At 38.7% G+C, this 20,818-nt stretch overlaps 1 protein-coding gene across 1 annotated transcript; it reads right to left on the minus strand.

Moving 5' to 3' along the window:
- Positions 1 to 17,594: 17,594 nt before the first annotated feature.
- LOC111884700 (uncharacterized) lies at positions 17,595 to 19,863 on the minus strand. The gene is made up of 3 exons (XM_023881017.3): positions 19,772 to 19,863; positions 18,679 to 18,783; positions 17,595 to 18,015 (listed from the first exon to the last, which is right to left on the minus strand). The coding sequence occupies exons 1-3, from the start codon at positions 19,784 to 19,786 to the stop codon at positions 17,818 to 17,820; spliced, it is 318 nt and encodes a 105-aa protein (XP_023736785.1). The 5' UTR covers positions 19,787 to 19,863; the 3' UTR covers positions 17,595 to 17,817.
- Between the last annotated feature and the right edge of the window lie 955 nt (positions 19,864 to 20,818).

Here is a 20,818-nt window from a genome sequence, read left to right on the forward strand (position 1 = left end):
TCATTGTTTAGCCATAATCAACAGTCAACAAATTTTTCAAGAAAATCATGAAGGGTAGTCAAAATATGGGTAGACTACTTAGACATATTTCCAAAAAAGTCGTATCTGGGTCTGTTCGTCACTAGCCTTAAGCCATAATCACTCTTCAACAACATTACCCCATGAAATGCACAGGGCAGTCCATCAAGCGAGGGTTTACGTCCAGCGAACGCTAGGCGTACACCCATAAGATCGAATCGATGATTATCTTACGAGATTAAGGCCAAGTTAAGTCCAAGGGTTTAGTCCATTGATCGAAATCGGTCTATTAAGACATAAGCTAGCTCATATTCATGTGAAATCGGCCCCAATTGATGAAGGGTATAAACCCTAGATTTCGACAAAGGCATAATGCAACAAATTTCACTGATTTAAACACAAATCAAAGACATAGAGTAACCGTATAACATACCTTTGTGATGAATTTTACAAGAAAGAAGAAAAATCGAGAGTCTTGTGGAAGTATTCGGCCTACACAACGTGTGCGTGAAAAAGTGTTGAAAGAGGGAAGAAAAAAAAGTCAAAGGGTAAAAGATATAACCTGACGCTAATTTACGCTCGGCGTAACGCGAATTTACGCTGGGCATAACTCCAACTCCATGATTAGTCTGGTCGCGATCATCATTTTAGTACGCTAGGCGTAATGTCAATTACGCTGGGCGTAATTTTCTGAAATATTTTCCTTTTTCCTCTATTTGAAATTCCTTTTTCCAACTAATTTATTTAGGAACTTCAACAGTCACAACTTTCCGATGAGTGACATAAAAAAAATGAGACATCATGATCAATTGTCTTTGTCAAGATCAAACAACAATGGTTGATTAAAACCCTTGCACGCAAGAAATGGTTTGTGAAAACAACAACTTTCGGGACCCGTTAGAATATTTCCTTTGTTTTCTTCACACCTTTAACTAAAAGTAGAACAAGAAGTGACCTAACTAGTTAAGAACAACAAGAGCTCGGTCTTCTACTTAACCACCACAATACGCCTTGCTATACTACGCCGCATGGATTGAGTTGGACAAATCAACAAAGTAGTAGGCTAAGCAGGTCAGGAATTCCCTAATCTCTTGCATTCTCGAAACCCATGCAAAAGATAAAGTCAATCAATGTGTACGATCCCAAATTCCTGCAATTAACAGCAAGAACCTTCCCGATAAGTGAAATGATATCAACGAAAATCAAACTAAAAGAAAAATAAAAACTAACTAAAAACAAATAACGAATAATCAAATAAACTAAATTAATTAAAAACCGTTCCCCGACAACGGCGCCAAAAACTTGATGTGAATATTTAATGCACTGGTTTTTTTTTATTTATAAGTCCTAATTTATTGCATCTAAACCACACCTTACAGGCAGTGAACCCAATCGAGTATAATATAGCTTTGATAAGCAAGGGTGTCGAACACAAGGGGAACAGTGGTAAATTAATTCAGAATATTTGATTATAGGTTACAAAACACACGAAAGGGATAAAGAAATAGTTTAATAAATCTCAAACGAACAATTAATTGACAAATCTCGATAAACTAACAGGAGAACAAATCTCTTTAGGTACTTTGGTTTAGATAAATTACACCTTAAAAACATAGACAATTGCATACACAAGTTCATTTATTCATGTTCACCGATTCCTAAAATGATTAGATTCGCGTTCACTATTACTAATCCTTTAGCAAACAAGTCAATTCAAACAGTGACCAGTTGATTAAACTAACATATTTCCTAGTGTTCAGTTCGTATCAAGCAAGACTTGTAATAATAGTTAATCAAATTGGTCGATCGTTCAATTAACCTCTTGTTGATGGTCACCAAACAAGGCTCACACGTTAACTTACTTATTTCCAAGTTAATCATAGTTTCACATTCGTTATTCCTAGACTTATAATCTTGATGGTCATCAAAGTCATAAGATACAAGCAATCAAGCAGATGTTCATACAACTTAATTTACTTGACAATTAACAGCAAATAATTATCATTAGCACATAATGATCTTTTAACAAACTTAGCAAGATAAATTAAACATAAACAAACAATTTAATCTAGCAATTAATATATAAATCAAGGTTTCATTCAATCATAAACACAAAACAAAAGGTTTTTACACCTAAATCAGAAACTAAACACATAATAGTATCACAGTGGGATGCTAAACATGGTCACGTTAACAAACCACATGATTACCGACACGTATCCGCTCTCTAATCCTTTTGATCTCCTCTCCCGTTAGCTTAACGGCCTTCCAGCCGCCTTCTAGACCCTCAAAACGGCTTAACAGAAGTTAATTATCGACTAAATTAGGTTAGAAGTCAAATCCCCCTCTCTGGTTAGCTGATAATCGCTTTTTATAACCCTTGGAACCGACTTACGTACGCTGGGCGTAAGTCGGTTTACGCTGGGCGTAATGAGAGTTGTATCGCGATTAGGAATTCCGGAACCAAACCCATTACGCTGGGCGTAACTAAATTTACGCAGGGCGTAATCCGTATTTCACCATTACGCTAAGCGTACTTTGCGATTACGTTGGGCGTAATTGACTCCTTCAGTATTTATTTTTTTCTTTTAGCTTCTTAGCCCTAATTCGCTCCAGTCTTTTCTTTTCCGCTCTAACGACAACTAATAGCTGCAAATCATAATTCAAAACAATATAAGTACCTTTTTAGTTCTAAAAGATAATAATAAAGGCTAAAATATTAAGATAAAATGTATATATATATATATATATATATATATATATATATATATATATATATATATAAATACACATATCAATGTGCATCAAGTTTGGAACTTTACGTATAAAGTGAACATTAGGAGGTCACATCTATGGTTTTGGTGTGTTAGATCTCATTTAAATCGACTGTATGTAATTGGTCAAGATTGGACTCGGCGAGTGCATGAGTAGACTCGGCGAGTCCAAGGCAATCTTCTTGTGGATGAAGATGAACTCGACGAGTTGTTCATACAACTCGGCGAGTCGGATGAAGATTCAATCGATGTCCATTTAGAAGGAAAACTCGCCGAGTCATCGCCGAACTCGACGAGTAGAGACGAGTGTAAGATCAAATGGAAGGATAGGGACTCGGCGAGTTGGCAAGACAGCTCAACGAGTTAGGTCAACTGATAGTTGACTTTGAATTTGACTTGGTCGGGGGTAAAGTAGTCATTTTACCCTAAGGACAGTTAGAAGTGTTTGATGGACTGTTTTGTGGGAATTACAGCCGGAGGATTTCCGGAGCAGCAACAACAAATAGACAATTCCCGCACAGATCAACAGCTACTTCGAAGTGAGTTACCTTCCAGTAGCGGTGGGTCTACGGCCATAATGCCGGCCCATCAGTAGGAGTTGTATGATTAGATGATTGTCTATGTGATATTCATCTGGGTTTGTTACTACCTGATATGTTTATGTGCTAGTATGATATGATGCTATGTGCTAGTGACAGTAGGGGAGCTAGTCCCCAAAGTACCGGTCGATAGGGTCGAAGGGGAAATTATGCCCAGCCATGCTAGATAGAGTATGTGATATGTGTTATGTGGTAGTAGTAGCGGGTGAAAGAGTCCCCAGTATCTGGTCGAGAGGACCGAAGGGGAGACCAGCACCCAAATATGCTAGCCAGTATCTGGTTGAGAGGACCGAAGGGGAGGCCAGCACCCATATATGCTAGCCAGTATCCGGTCGAGAGGACCGAAGGGGTAGGTCGGGCACCCATATATGCCTGACCATATATGTATGTTATGTGGTTGTATGGTATGTGGTACGATGGGGGAACTCACTAAGCTTTGTGCTTACAATTTTCAGTTTTTGTTTCAGGTACCTCTTCATCGAAGGGGAAGGAGCTAGCGCGGTAGCGACACATCATACACACACACACACACTGTTTTCCGCTTTACGAACTTGTTCTGGGATTTGTACTCTAATATTTGGTTGTTTTCATATTTTGGTTTTCAGACACGATGTATGTTATGACATGGCTTGATCAGGCAATGTTTTATTTACAAATGTTTTCAAAAGTATTGATTTAAAAACGAAATTTTTGGATGTGAAATTTGGGTCGTTACAAGTTTGTATCAGAGCCCTGGTTTGAGGGATTCGGACACACCTTCGGGGGTATCTGAACTCAAATCGAGGGATTAAAGGATTTCGAAAAAGCAAAAGTTTTCTAAAAGATTAAGTAAAGAGTTTTAAGAAAGAACGAAGTGTGTGATGTGCGCGACCGGCCGAGCTCAAGTAAGTATTCCCCAAAGTACCCATACAAGTTTAAGTTATGTTTATCGGTTTCAGTTGAACAACATGCTAGAATAGGACTAAGGATCTAGGAGTGATGCCTTACGTGCCTGCTTTATGTGCTTCAGCTTATGAGAATTGCATGCTAGTATTGAGTAGACAGCAGTAGGATAGCCTGGTTAGGTTATGCCTGATAGTATGAGCTTAGCATTGTATGCTAGTGCTGATTAGTCAGTATGATAGCCAGAGTGGTATATGCTTGATTATGTAATCGATGCCCGAATGCTGCTTGCTTTGTGATTTTAGGAGTTCTAGTTATCTTTACTATCTAGTGAGTGAATATGTTACGTTACATATTGCGAGGATTAAATAATTTCAGAAGGTTAGGTCTAGCTCTATTGCACAGCTCTTGTCTGAGTCCAACCGTTGTAGGGTAGGATCTCTCATTCGAAGAATTATCTAGTCTTAGTAATATGTAATAGTATTCACGAGCTAGTTAGGGGAAGATAGCAGGGACTTCTTATGCAGCTGATGACGGAGAGTGGGCTGGTGATTTCCCTAGGGCAAGCCTAGGATGAGATTAGCAAGATATCGGTAGTAGTAGTAGAAGGGACCTGGTGGAGTCAAGGCAGTCCTTGAAGAAGGTACGGATAGATGTGGAAGGTAGTATGGGCCCGTACTACTAAAAGCAGAGGATCCGTACCCGAACTGAGGAAGGCTGAGATAAGACCAGGGAACTTGTAGTAGATGTGATCCCTCAAGAGGTATCAGTATCCCTAACGGTTGTTATTATGTATTGCAGAATGGTGGTACTACGTTCGAGGCCAGCAGTTGGCAGCTCAGGAGAGGGATCGGGAGATCAGGTTCTAAGCCAGTAGATGAGGGGCTACGTGAGTTCATAGCGTCAGAGATCACCAGAGGTATCCTTGAGTTGACCCCCATCATTTTCGGGTCGATTAAGGAAGAGATAGTTGAGTTGATGGAGGATCGCCTCAGGGCGTTCAGGAGTGACCTGACATCTGGCCAGTCAGGATCTTGCACACTGTCCTTCAAGGACTTCAGGGGAAGTGGTGCACCAGATTTTCATGGGGCGAAGGACCCCATAGCTGCCAGCCGATGGATTGCAGACATCGAGTCTGCACAGTTGACTAGCTTCTGCCCCGATGGGTCGAAGGTGAGGTTTGTAGCATGGTGTTTGAGAGACAGAGCTAGAGACTGGTGGGAGTCTGTTGGCAACTCATTGGGAGCCTCGGCTGTTGATGCTATGACATGGCCAGACTTTGTGACCCGGTTTCGAGCGGAGTTTGCCCCTGCGGTGGAGCTCCAACAGCTGGCTAGAGCGTTTCTGGATATGAGGCAGACGACGGAGACTGTGGCGGAGATCACTGCCAAGTTTCGGGAGAGAGAGTTTTTGGTGCCCCAGTATGCAGGTGATGAGGATATGAGGAGGACCCGCTATCATGACATGCTACGAGCTGACATTCGGGAGCATGCCAGTTTTTCCGCTTGCCCTACTCTGGAGTCCATGATTGCCAGGGCAAGGGAAAGGGAGATCGACCTGGAGCACATCTGGAAGAGGAAGGTTGAGGAGGGACGGGTTACGGGGGCTTCGGGGAAGAAGCGTAAGGGACCTGACGCATGGCTGAAAGGCCAACAATGGCGAGGCCGCTGCAGGAAATGCGGCAAGACGCACGAGGGAGCGTGCAAGTTGGGATCGTCAGGCTGCCATAAGTGCGGCAAGATGGGACACTTCAACAGGGATTGTACCGCCGCTGCACCTATGATACAGACGTCAGAGTTGCTGTGTTTCCACTGCAACTAGAGGGGCCACAAGAAGGCCAATTGCCCCCAGTTGGCAGCAGCCGCGCTAGTGAAGGCGCCAGCCCCAACGATCCTACGGATTACTAATGGGAGGCAAGACAAGCCAGAGGCTCCAGTGGTGAGGAGCCGAGCATTTCAGCTGACTACCGAGGAGGCACGCGCCGCACCTGATGTGGTGACAGGTATGATTCTTTCCTTCTAATTTATTTATATGATGCTATGATATTGATATGTACTCTGTGTATATGCGTTTAGGATCATTCCATGTGAACAGTATCCCCGTGCAGGTGTTGTTTGACTCAGGTGCCACCCGATCGTTTGTCTCTCTTGCGCTTAGCAAGAAGTTCACGGAGCCCTCGGGCATGTTGGACTGCCCTTTAGAGGTAGAGATTGCTGACGATCGATCGGTGCGAGCATCAGCAGTGTTTAGAGATTACGTTCTGAGGCTATTTAAGGAGCGCTATTTGTTAGACTTGGTTCCCATTCCGTTGCGTGGGAACAAGGTGAATATAGGCATGGATTGGCTCAGCCCCAATGGGGCGGTGATAGATTGCGCTCAGCAGATGGTGCGGATTAGGACCCCAAGTGGGGGAGAGTTGGTAGTTCAGGGCGAGAGGCCACAACGAGGGCCAACAGTATGTTCAACAACGAGAGTTAGGCGCTACCTTCAACAGGGTTGTGCAAGATATGTCACGTATGTTATGGACACCCATGAGGCGGGTAAGGCGACGGTGAGCGAGGTTCTGGTGGTGTGGGATTATGCAGATGTGTTCCCGGAGGAGCTTCCTAGGATACCTCCGGAGCGATAGGTAGAATTCAGGATTGACCTAGTCCCTGGTGCGACTCCGATATCCAAGGCACTGTATCGGTTGGCTCCTCCTGAGATGCAGGAGTTGTCTATACAACTGCAGAAGCTATTAGACAAAGGATTCATTAGACCGAGCAGTTTGCCCCGGGGAGCCCCGATTCTGTTTGGGAAGAAGAAGGACGGGTCGCATCGGATGTGTATAGACTATCGGGAGTTGAACAAGGTAACGGCGAAGAACTGTTACCCACTCCCGAGGATTGATGACCTCTTTGACCAGCTTCAGGGAGCATCTTGGTTCTCCAAGATTGATCTGCGTTCAGGATATCATCAGATGAGGGTCAAAGAGGCGGATGTGCAGAAGACCGCGTTTCGGACACGTTATGGCCACTACGAGTTTGTGGTGATGCCCTTTGGGCTCACCAATGCTCCTGCCGTGTTCATGGACCTCATGAACCGCGTGTGTAGACCAATGTTGGACCGGTCTGTGATAGTGTTTATTGATGACATCTTGGTCTACTCCAAGACGCAGGAGGAGAACGAGGAGCATCTGCGGGAGGTTCTGGAGACTTTGAGGAGGGAGAACTTGTATGCTAAGTTCTCCAAGTATGAGTTCTGGTTGCGCGAGGTGCAGTTCCTTGGGCATCTCGTCAACCAGAACGGGATCTCAGTGGACCCGACCAAGGTAGAGGCCGTGATGAGATGGGAAGTTCCGAAGTCTCCATCTGAGATTCGGAGTTTCCTGGGATTAGCAGGCTATTATCGGAGATTCATTCAGGATTTCTCCAAGATAGCCGTACCCCTGACATGACTGACGAAGAAAGTCGTGGTCTTTCGATGGGGGCCTGAGCAGCAGGTAGCGTTCGAGACACTAAGACAGAAATTATGCGAGGCGCCTATCTTAGCCCTGCCAGAGGGCTTGGAGGATTTTGTGGTGTACTGCGATGCGTCAATCTCAGGGTTGGGAGCAGTGCTGATGCAGAGAGGGCATGTCATCGCCTACGCTTCGAGGTAGTTGAAGCCTCACGAGGCGAATTACCCAACACATGATTTGGAGCTGGGGGCTGTTGTGTTCGCCCTCAAGATTTGGCGTCATTACCTATATGGGGTTCGTTGCACCATCTACACGGACCATAAGAGTTTGAGGTACCTCATGGATCAGCCGAATCTGAACATGAGGCAGCGTCGGTGGTTGGACGTGGTGAAGGATTATGACTGTGAGATCCTTTACCACCTGGGGAAGGCCAATGTGGTGGCCGATTCACTTAGCCGCAAGGCAGCACCAATCAGAGGCGTGTGGATGAGGATGACAGTGGTGACTCCGTTGTTAGAGCAGATTCGCGAGGCTCAGCAGGAGGCTATGAAGGAGGAACATCGGAAGAGCGAGCGTATAGTGGGTCAGGTTTCCTCCTTCGATTATGATAACTGAGGGTTATTGACACTACACCGCAGGGTGTGGGTACCATATCACGGGGGGTGTGCACCAAGTTCTGATGGAGGAGGCGTACAAATCCCGATTCTCCATTCATCCCGAGGCGACGAAGATATATAGGGATCTTCGTTTGGACTATTGGTGGCCCTGCATGAAGCAAGATGTGGCATGGTACGTGGAGCGGTGCTTGACCTGCAGGAAGGTCAATGCCGAGCATCAGATCCACACGGCAAGATGCAGCCATTGGATATTCCACTGTGGAAATGGGAGGATATTACGATGGATTTTATCACCAAGCTTCCCAAGACCGCGAGGGGAGTGGATTCGATCTGTTTCATCGTCGATCGACTGACCAAGAGCGCCCACTTTATTCCGATTTAAGAGAGCATCTCGGCTGAGAAATTGGCCGATATCTATATCAGGGAGGTGGCGGCGCGGCACGGGGTGCCAGTTTTGGTGATTTCAGATAGGGAAGTGCGGTTCACTTCCAGGTTCTGGAATAAATTCCATGAAGAGTTGGGTACTCGTCTGCAATTCAGCACCGCCTTTCACCCGCAGACGGATGGACAGAGTGAACGGACCATCCAGACTCTGGAGGACATGCTACGGGCATGTGTTTTAGACTTCGGAGGTAGCTGGGATACTTACCTTCCGTTGGCGGAGTTCTCGTATAATAATAACTATCATGCGAGTATCGATCGTCCTCCCTTCGAGATGTTGTATGAGAGTAGGTGCAGGACCTCGATATGTTGGGGCGAGGTTGGGCAGAGGGTCATGGGGAGAACCGAAGTAGTGCTCAAGACGACAGAGAAGATTCAGTAGGTCCAGAGCAGGCTTCAGACTGCTTAGAGTTGGCAGAAAAGTTATGCCGATAAGCGTCGTTCAGACCTGGAGTTCCAGGTCAGAGATATGGTTCTCCTGAAGGTGTCTCCTTGGAAAGGCGTCATCTGATTTAGGAAGCAGGGAAAGTTGGGCCCAAGGTACATTGGACCATTCAGGGTTGCAGCCCGGGTGGGCAAGGTAGCGTACATGCTGGATCTGCCAGCCGAACCAGTCAGATCCACAACACCTTCCACGTCTCCCAGCTGCGGAAGTGCCTGGTGGACGACTCAACGGTGGTACCCCTAGAGGATATTCAGGTTGATGACAGCTTGAATTACATTGAGAAGCCAGTGGCAATCCTCGAACGGAAGTCGAAGGATTTGAGGAACAAGAGGGTGGAACTCATGAAGGTGCAATGGCAACACCGGAAGGGGTTGGAGTGGACTTGGGAGCCGATGGAAGAGATGATGGAGAACTACCCCGAGCTGTTTCAGGAGCGAGCAGCAGACTTCGAGGACGAAGTCTAAAATAAGTGGGGGAGATATGTAGCACCTGGTTCTTGGTACGTATTCTTTGAAATTAACTCTTTAAATATTTGCATTTCTGGGTTTGGACTCAGCGAGTTGAAGGACCAACTCGCCGAGTAGAAGCGAGATAAGACGTGGGACTTAAGTGATGGACTCGGCGAGTCGGGTCCCGGACTCGGCGAGTAGGTACTTTTCGGACAAAAACCCTAATCCGAGGGTTTGCACCCTATTTAAGCAATTTTCGGACGACCATATTTTCCCTTATGCTCCCCAAAACACTTCTCATTGAAACCCTATCCGTTTGTGCTTTGTTGAGCCCATTTTTGGTGTTCTTGTGTGGTTGTTAAGCTTGGAAGGAAGGAAGGAGCTTGGAACTTGAGTTAGGACCAGTTGATCCAGGGATTTTACTTCATTTTCAGCAGCTTCAAGGTATAATGTCCCTGTCTTGACTCATCCATGTGTTTATTCATCCTTAACTTGGGATCTCTTTGGATTTCTAAGTCATATTTTGGATTTGGAAGTGTTGAGTGGGTTTTGACTTCAGATCTGGACCTTAAGAGGGGTCTCATGGCATAAAGGTGCCAACTTTAGGGCCATGAGAGCCCCATGCACATTGTAGGACACTTTATATGGTTTTTTGAGCTAAAAACCCCATGCATGTGCATCAAGTTTGGAACTTTACGTATAGAGTGAACTTTAGGAGGTCAGATTTATGGTTTTGGTGTGTTAGATCTCATTTAAATCGACTGTATGGAATTGGTCAAGATTGGAGTCGGCGAGTGCATGAGTAGACTCGGCGAGTCCAACGCAATCTTCTTGTGGATGAAGATGAACTCGACGAGTTGTTCATACAACTCGGCGAGTCAAGGACAGGACCTGTTTATCATTTGAAGATGAACTCGACGAGTTGTTCATACAACTCGGCCAGTCGGATGAAGATTCAGTCGATGTCCATTTAGAAGGATAACTCGTCGAGTCATCGCCTAACTCGATGAGTAGAGACGAGTGTAAGATCAAATGGAAGGATAGGGACTCGGCGAGTTGGCAAGCCAACTCGACGAGTTAGGTCAACTGGTAGTTGACTTTGAATTTGAGTTGGTCGGGGGTAAAGTAGTCATTTTACCCTAAGGACAGTTAGAAGTGTTTGATGGACTGTTTTGTGGGAATTACAACCGGAGGATTTTCGGAGCAGCAGCAGATAGACAGTTCCCGCACAGATCAACAGTTACTTCGAGGTGAGTTACCTTCCAGTAGCGGTGGGTCTACGACCATAATGCCGACCCATCAGTAGGATTTGTATGATTAGATGATTGTCTATGTGATATTCATCTGGATTTGCTACTACCTGATATGTTTATGTGCTAGTATGATATGATGCTATGTGCTAGTGACAGTAGGGGAGCTAGTCCCCAGAGTACCGGTCGATAGGGCCGAAGGAGTAGTTATGCCCAACCATGCTAGATAGAGTATGTGATATGTGTTATGTGGTAGTAGTAGCGGGTGAAATAGTCTCCAGTATTCGGTCGAGAGGACTGAAGGGGAGACCAGCACCCAGATATGGTAGCCAACATCCGGTCGAGAGGACCGAAGGGGAGGCCAACACCCAGATATGTTAGCCAGTATCCGGTCGAGAGGATTGAAGGGGTAGGTCGGGCACCCATATATGCCTAACAATATATGTATGTTATGTGGTTGTATGGTATGTGGTACGATGGGGGAACTCACTAAGCTTCGTGCTTACAGTTTTCAGTTTTGGTTTCAGCTACCTCTTTATGCATCCGGAGTCGTCTGTGGAAATAATATCCTTCAAAGAGAGCATTCTCGTCTAAATAATCTTGCATGAGACGTTGGTGGGCCACTTCACGTTGTCTTTGAATATATCTTCTTTGTTTACGTTGAACATTGCTTGATTTAATGTTGTTAAGACGTTGTTGTAGCATGTTATTTACGGAGACGACCGACTGTACTACACTATCAAGAATATCGTTCGATGAAGATGACGAATACGACATTGAAGTAATAGTTTTGCTTTGATACAACTTGATTCAATGTTTGAATAGTTAAGAATAGTTTTGCTTTGCTACGACTCGGAGTTATTGTTTTATATAAATTGAGTGATTTGATTCCTTGTGATTTGATCCTCTGCATATATTCTATTCATATGACACCAAATTTGAATCCCAGTTGTAATCTTTAGCGAGATCTCGCTTGGCGTTGTTAATAACCCGAGTACCCGACGTTCCTCTTCGGACAATTGATCTTCCAGAGGTGTTAAGTAAAGTTGTAACGCATAGTTATTTTCCTTTCTAGCACGATTCATTTCTTTTAACTTTTTCACTTCCAAAAAACCCTCAAGCTTATCATCTAACCCTTTGATTGACTTTCTTATCTCCTTTGCTTCAGTCGACGAACTTTGTGCTCCTTTCAGCTTTCTTTTTGCTTTGTATCGTCCCATAGGACGAGTTGGAACTTCATATGGACAGTCGTTGTTGAGGTCAATCCCTCCGATATGCGCATCAGAAGATTGACTATGGGTGGACTCCGAAGTTTTGGTCCGTTTGGACATCCCCACGTAATCGTCTGGAGTTTTTAGATCTAACCATTTTGATTGCCCTTCACAACTCCCTAAAACGATTCATTGAAAAAAGGTTTTCCGACTTTCGCCTTGTAAATCTTTCGAACCTTAGCCATAACATCCACCTTAGTTGCACCGCTTTGGGGATTTTTCATCGCGTTCATGTATATGCTGTTGAACTCCATTGCGGCTCGGTTGGCATTCCTCCACTTCGAGTAAAGTGCGTCAGGGTTGCGGTACTTCTTATTCATGCGGTTGCAAAAGTTATTCCAAACTTTTTGGTTGAAGGTTGTTGAGTCTTGGTCTTTCCCGTGGATCGGGTCCTCCGACACATCTAGCCATGATTGAGCTAGTGCCCTTTCTTCATCATCCATCCACCCTCTACTTGGAGCCCTCCATTTTCCTTTTTTTTTTTGTCCTTGTGGTTCCACTTCGGGATCTTGAAAGGATTCTTGAACTGGATCTTCAACGGGGCCTTCATCATAAGAATCGGATGACTCGTTGAGTAGGCAGCGTGGTTGAGATTAAACATTATTTTGCGGTTGGGGTTGAGAAAAGAATTGAGTTTCTTGAACCGTTTCAAACGGATCAAGATCCATATCCGGACGAGGTGTTGGTTGAGATTGGTTGTGGTAAAATCCCATTGGTTGAGAAGAGAAGGGATTAAATGGAAACATTTACGGAGCCATTGTAGGAAAGTAGAAGTTAGCGGGAGAGTGAATTGGTTGATCAAATGATGGTCGATAACATGGTGGTGATGGAAGGTTTGTTGATTGAGTGTTTGGAGATGGAAGGTGTATGTGACGGAAGGTTTGAAGATTTCTTTTTGTTGGTTCTTGGGGTTTTTTGTTTGAGATGAAGACATTCTTTGTGTTGGTGAATTGAGATAATGATATTTTGTGTGTGTGAAATGTTAAGAATGCGGTTTGATTTATAGTAGTTGAATGGTACATGAAATTTTTAATTTTTATTTATTAAAAAACATTTTTTTTGTGTGTGTGTGAAAGTAGTGAAATGGTATTATAAATTTTGAATTTTATTATAAAAAACATTTTTTTTACTGTCCAAAAGTAAATGTACAATTGAATTTTGTGGAAAGTAAATAAATAATTGAATTTTAGGCGGTTGAAAATTAAAGTGGTAAATTAAATAAGTGGCTAGGAAAAGGAGTCTAACTATTTGCATCTCATTCAATTCCTATGCACCAATGAAATTCTTCCACTGTCTTCTCTTTCTATTCGCCATGCAATTGAAGATTAACTCTTGGCGAGTCCCCTAGCGAGAGCTAGGGGTCGGTGTTGTCTTCTTTATAGCGAGCCTTGGCGACTCGGTGGCGAACCCCACTCCGTTCAGCCTTATGGTTGTACAAACCACTCCGTTCAGCCTTATGGTTGTACAAAATACGACAAACAATTAGCCTCTTTCAGTTCCATTATGTCATGTTTCAGTCATGCGTAATACAGTTCATCGAACAAACACTACCTTAGTTCTCAACACTTTTTTAACATTAATATATTATTTTAAGAAAACAAACTTATCCATATTGTCTTCAAATTCACTAACAAACAAATTTCCCTGCATCATAAGACCACAGACTATTGTTTTATGATTTTTGCACATATTATGTCAACTTTCAGTTCTATATTATTGTTATAAGTTTAAAACTTTGCTACAAATTTGATACAAAGTCCAAAATTTAAATTTTGTTAAAAAATTTGTTTGTTTTTAACAGATTCGTCCCAAACTTTGTTTTTACAACTTTTTGAAAACATTTATAAACTTCTTATAAAACCTTATTCCCAATTTATGTACAACATTTTAAAACTTTTATTGAACTTTTTTAAATCTTTTATTTACACTTTTATTAAACTGGGATTTTAATACATTTTTCCATCTTTGTTTTATGTTTTTACTTATATTTTTCACGTTTAATGCACTTATTTAGGAACTATTAGATTTTTTTTATTTTATTTGCATGTCTACTTATGTTATTTTTTTCAAAATTAAACACAAGGAGAATATTTTGGAGCATACCTAAATAAGTACATTATATTTGAAATATAACTTAAAAAAATGTAAAATATATTGTAATTTTTTTAATAAAAAGTTGTAAAAAATGTAGAAGAATGTTGGGGAAAAAGTTTAAAAAACGTTGCATAATTTTTTAAAAATAGTTGTAACAAAAGTGAAATTAAAAAAAAAAAAAACTAATTTTAAATCAATTTTATATAAAAATTAGTCATATTTGTAACAAACTTTAAAGTTCAAACTAAATTTTTATCAGAATTTAAAACTTAGATTAAAAATATAAAATTAAAAATTTACATAGGAGTTTGGAATCATAAATAATAATTCATTACTTTTTATATAATAAAACTAGTTTATAACCCATGGAAACCACGATTATAAAATCAATTCAATTTTCATAGCAAAAATTCATAATTATTAATCATTTATTTTAAATAAATAATTTTAAATAAATTATTAATTAAGAGATATACCAAAATTTTAAAGTTAGTTATAACTTCAAATTTAACATATTATTAAAAAAGTAAATGTTTCTATAAAAAGTTTAAAATCTATTATTTAAAACCTTAATCTTATTAGTTATGATAGTGATTTGCCTAATATATCTTTTTGACACATCATATAATATTAATATGGAGTTTTATTACGGTGACGCATGACATAAAGAGATTTAAACTATTCTTTTATTAGTATATGGATGCATTCTTTGATTATTTAAAAGCACCGTGGATAGTTCGTTTAACAAAAACCACCTTAACAATTCTTTTAATGACAAAAATGTTAAAAGAACAGGATTTCTCGTCTAGTTAAATGCTTTATTTTGATACGGTTATCAAATGAAACTAAATTTTTTGAAGTATTTTAAGGAGTTATATTTGGCTTTTAGTTGTGACCCCCATAAATCCTAATATAAACAATGAATGTGTATCAATCTTAATTTAACAAATTGCCGACAATTTAAGTATAATCGCAAATCGAACCAAATTTGTCCAAGAACAAGTAGCTATACTAAATGAATATTTTAAAAGTTATTTCATTTGTATATAAACAAATATGGCCAATAAAGTAATCCAATAGCAATCATATAAGGAGGGAGATGTCGAGGGATCATCTAGACGTAAACTTCCAACCCAAGTAACTACGCGTCGTTGAATTTAAAAGTTATTATATTTTGGTTTGGTGTAAAGATAAGGAACCCCAATTTAAGATTCTAGCCGCTATGACCTGTTTATTAACCGTCAAAGCTTCTACGGTGGTTTTAGAACCCATTCTTTTTCTCTTAGTGACAAGGATAATATTATAACGAAGGTCACACTCATTTCCTAATCGATAGGAGTATGCATCTTGTTTGAAGGATTACCTGGACGATGTTGAAAGGATACAAAGTTGTATTTCGCTTAAGGTCTACTTCTACCACAAAATTCATTCATGAAGAAGTTGTACTCGTGATATCGCCTCCAACGACTTAAATAAATGATGATGAGATTAAGTATGACAGATTCATGAATTTTTAGATAGGAAACGACCTAAATTGGTAATATAGTTCTTATTTTATTCGCATTTAGTCATTATTGTTTTTTTTTCTTGTAAAATAAGCCCTTTGACTTGTTGTTTTGTACACATTCACTCCTTATGACCGACTACTACTAGTTAAGTTGTAGTCCTTAATGTTTTTTTGTTGCAAAATAAATCTTTGTTATTTTTGTACATATTCATTCCTTATGATCGATTTTCTTTAGATTTTGGTCACGTGACATCATATATGGGACAAACAATAATGAGGTGTTCTTCCCTAATTCCTTGGTATGTCGATTATGACAAATTTTCAGCAAATGATGTTTTTGTTCTTTTCAAATTGACCCCGAATTAAAAGATGAGCTTACAACTATTAAAGATGAGGTTTTCTATCTAAACCCCTGATAAGTTAACAAACTGGATCTCTAATAAATCCTCATCTCATAATTGCTTTAATCTTTCCTTTGCGTGTAACCCAAAATAACTCTGCTATTAATAGTAATATTACCAATTGTTATGAATGTGAACACTATTTCTAACAATTGAAGTCATTATGACTAATGTATTTTTTTCACATGATGTAATGTAATTGGTATTGATACTGAATGAAGTTTGTATTAACGTTAAATATAGTTGGTATTGTACTATAATAGTTACTAATATCTAAAGTACAATCTACTATAATAAATAACGATCAATTTTGCCACATGTCAATCTCTCATGAGTTTTCACACTTGTCATTTTGTGATATTTTTAAAATAAGTAATATCCACGTGCCAGTTTTTTGTTTTTTCAAATTTTAAAATTAAAAACCAAATAATACTTATATTTATATATGTAAATTATTAAATGTAATAAATGTGATAGTAATAAACGTTCATTTCTTTCCTTATTTCAAAATTTTATTTTAAAAAATACTTATTTTTTACATTTTTAATCAACCCGTGTAAAACACGTGTCGTACACCTAGTTCTATTACCAAAACCAAGACAAGTAACACATGATTCCACTACCCAAACGATCCACGTATGAGAACACATCATTAATGATTGTCCCACATAGAATGCCACATAAGCAAAACCTAAAGAAATGTAACACCCCATTTTATCATATCTGTAAATCATAAACGATTAATATAAATTCAAAATTTAGATATATTACTCATTAGCCTTAGTAATATAAATAAAAGTCGTAGCACTCGTAAAAGCGAATTCGTACATATATAGAACGTCCAAATCTGCCTTAATGAGAGAAAGTTGTGATTTTTTAAAGTTTCAGCACAATAATGTGCACACAAAAATCGAATTTAAGAAGGGTAGATTATTAGGAGAAATAATATAAACGAGAGCTAAATACCTCATCATTAGGAGTTCGTCGATATATAGAACATCAAGAACAGAATCCGTATGTAGGAGTTATGTTTTCTGCAGCGATCTTTAACAGGCTAAGCCTATCAAAAATATACTTTATTCATAGTGAGAATTAGCTGTTCGGATATAAAGGAAAGTTGCAGATCTCAAATCTGAAAATTCGAGCGCACACGGTGATGACGTGGCACCACGAGAGTACTGATAGGTTTTATAAATAACAAAAATCATATTTTTGGCAGAAAACATAAAACAATTCTCAACGGATCTAACCCATATATAAACGAAAAATATCATATAATTAACAAATAAGTTATGCCAATTTTATATCTTATATTTGAGAAGAATGTTAATTAAATATAAGTCTAGATCAATATCATCTATATTGCATTTTTAATTTTGCCAAAATTGCCTTACTTAAATTAAAAAGTAAACAACATAAATGACGATGCCGAAAACCGGCAGATTCATTTTAACAAAATTGTAACAAAATTTCTTGAGATCAAAACAAGACATTAAAATGCATAAAAGCAAAGAGATACTATTGTTCCCTTACACAAGATTCACGTCAAGAGAAAAAAGAGTCTGCAATTTGTTCCCCATAATGCTTCAGACATTAATTTATGCTATATACCTAACATTAAACCCACCAACTACTCATTCCGGGATCTTTTGTTTGTTCCCCTTTTGTCAGTCATCCCCGTTTGGCCATGGTAATTTCCTGTTTCTATATGAACCGAGTCCCCAACCTCCTGTTGTTTAAGAGGCAAATCACGGTTTGGGGTGGTAACAACTGCAGCTTTTGCTTGGTTGGTGGCAGCACAAAGATCCCATGGCTCCACATGAATTACCTGCAAGTCACCAGTAGATATAAGCAAGGTTGCAGAAATCGGTATTAATTGTTTGGTATTCTCCAACCGACTAATTTAGGGGTGTTTGACGGAAATTAGGGATAAATCGGGTTTGACAGGATTAATCGATCAACAAAAGTAAAAAAAAATCAAAAAAAATTCAAAAAATCAATTTCTTTTTACTCCAAACTTTTTTGAGGAGTGACGCAGCCTAGTGGTTTAGTGTTCGTTTGTGTGTGCGGAATGCGGGAGTTCGAGTCTCACCAACTCCATTTCTGCGCATTGTGTCTTATTCTATAAATGAAGTCTTCAAAAGAATTAACTTTACCATACAAAAAGACTTTTAGCGGCACAACTTGTTGTCCGTTTGCCATCTCATTCGTTGTACGATGATAATTAAATTTAAACTAAAAAAATTTCGAATATTATACCAAAATGTTCATATTTTCGTATTTTCAAATTACAAATTTTCTAATTTTGACGTACTAGTTTTTCTTAAGATATATTAATCTTTGATTAATTTTAATATTTCATTCTGATCCCCGATTAATCCCCGTCAATACCGATTAGTTTTTTAACCCCAGTCAACCATCAAACGATTTTTACAACCTTGGATATAAGTTTGATCTTTAACAATAGAAAACAAAGGAGATTGTACCGAACTGTTCCATCAGCTAAGACAATGGCATGGGTAGGATGAACATACTGTCCTCTCTTTCCTAAATACTGTCCCTCAACCACAGTAACCTCGTCCCCATAACTGTATTTCTGCACATAAGTATATGTTTTCCAACAAAATAGATATTGATTTTAGTATAAATGAGGGTTTAAGGTAGGGTGTTGATCGAGTATAACTTGCGGGGTTTTTCAAGCAAAAAATATACCCAATAACCGAACCATATTAAATTCAGGTATTCGGGTATTAGGTCGGATTCGGGTGTAGGGTGTATCGGGTATTACCCGAAAAAAGGTGTTAAACTATAGGGACCAATTGTGTAACTTACAAAAAGCTTTAATAAACTAACATTACATCATACTTTTGAAAATCCTTTCATTATGTTGTATGAGTATAATATATATTGTAATAGAAAATTAAAAGTTAATCGGGTATTCGTATATACCAGAAAATTTATACGCATACCAGATATCCGAACAAATATTAAATTGGGTTACCCGAATATCCGATGTCCCTAACCCGAAACCCGAAATTGAAAACGGGTTGGCCGGTTTATTCAGGTATCGGTTATTATATAACTCACAGTGTGTGAAGAACTTATAAATATTATTACTAATCGGTTTACAATTATGCTACCAAATCAGTATATATGAACAAATTACTTTTGAAGCTACGAATGTTTGAAAGATTTTTAAATGACAAGTATACAAATTTCTAAATGAAAAATTGGACTTACAAGGGACTTGCATTCATTATGAAGACCATTTTAGAGGTATGCAAGTGGAATGGTTTAATCATGATGGAGATATGCAGTGAAGAAGAACCAAGCTTGGTGTTCAGTTTGATCAGAAATTCAGAATATTACTAATGATGCTCGAATGATATGTAAGAAAAACGTCCTTACTGTTTGATTTTAAGATTCCCATGGAACATGATTTATTATTATTATTATTATTATTATTATTATTATTATGTAGTATTCATAATAATGTCCGGAAATTAGGGTTTTTAGAACGATATTGGGAGAAGACTGAAAACACAGATAGAAATCAACAAAGGAAACATCAAGAAACTACTTACCCTGTAAACATCCATGAATGCGTTGTTGTTGTTGACGATTGTTTCCTCTTGGGAATGATTTGGTCTGGATCGATAAAGCAGCAGAATGGGAAGTTTTGGACAAAATTGCAAAAATGGTCCCGGTGGTTTTCTATTTTATGTGGTTATGGTCCAAACGTTTGAAAAGTTGCAGATTTGGTCCTTTTCAACAAGTTTTATTGTGGTTTTGGTCCCTCATTCGTTAAGTTTAACTAGTTGGTTGTTAACTTTTTTAAAATGACAATTTTACCCTCAGAGAGCATTTTCGCAGTTTTGTCTTTTACCATACCATAAGGACCATTTTTGCATACATTCTTATTTATTTTATTGAAGTATTATGTATTAATAAAGATTATTTTTAATATATAATATTATATATTAATAAATATTGTTTTATTGGATTATTAATTTATTATAGTTGATTTTTTTTTAATTTTTTTTTGTTAGAGTAATTCTTTTTATTGAGTTATTATATATCAATACATATAGTATTTAATATATAATATTTATATCATAATAAATATTATATTATTGTATTATTAATTGCTTTTAGTTAATATTTTTAATTCTTTTTTTTAATTCTTTTTATTGGATTATTTCTTTTATTTCTTTTAATTTATTATTTTCTTCATATACTAAATATCATTTTATTGGATTATTAATTTATTTTAGTTAATTCTTTTTTAAAAAAAATGTCGAAGTAATTATTTTTTATTGAATTATTATATATCAATGCATATAGTTTTTAATATATAATATTTATATCATAATAAATATTATATTATTGGATTATTATTATCTTTTAGTTAATTTTTGTAATTTTTTTAAACTATTTTTTATTAGATTATTACTTTTAATTTATTATTTTCTTCATATACTAAATATTATTTTATCGGATTATAATAATAGTTCCTGTTAATTTTATTGGTTCCACCACAAAGTCATGGGATATGAAAAATCGTCGTCTCTCATCATCGAAATCGTTAGGATCGTTGCCAAACACTTTAATTTCATCTAGCTTATAATGAG

The sequence above is a fragment of the Lactuca sativa genome, chromosome 2 (genome assembly GCF_002870075.4).
Source record: "Lactuca sativa cultivar Salinas chromosome 2, Lsat_Salinas_v11, whole genome shotgun sequence".
Taxonomy (NCBI): domain Eukaryota; kingdom Viridiplantae; phylum Streptophyta; class Magnoliopsida; order Asterales; family Asteraceae; genus Lactuca; species Lactuca sativa.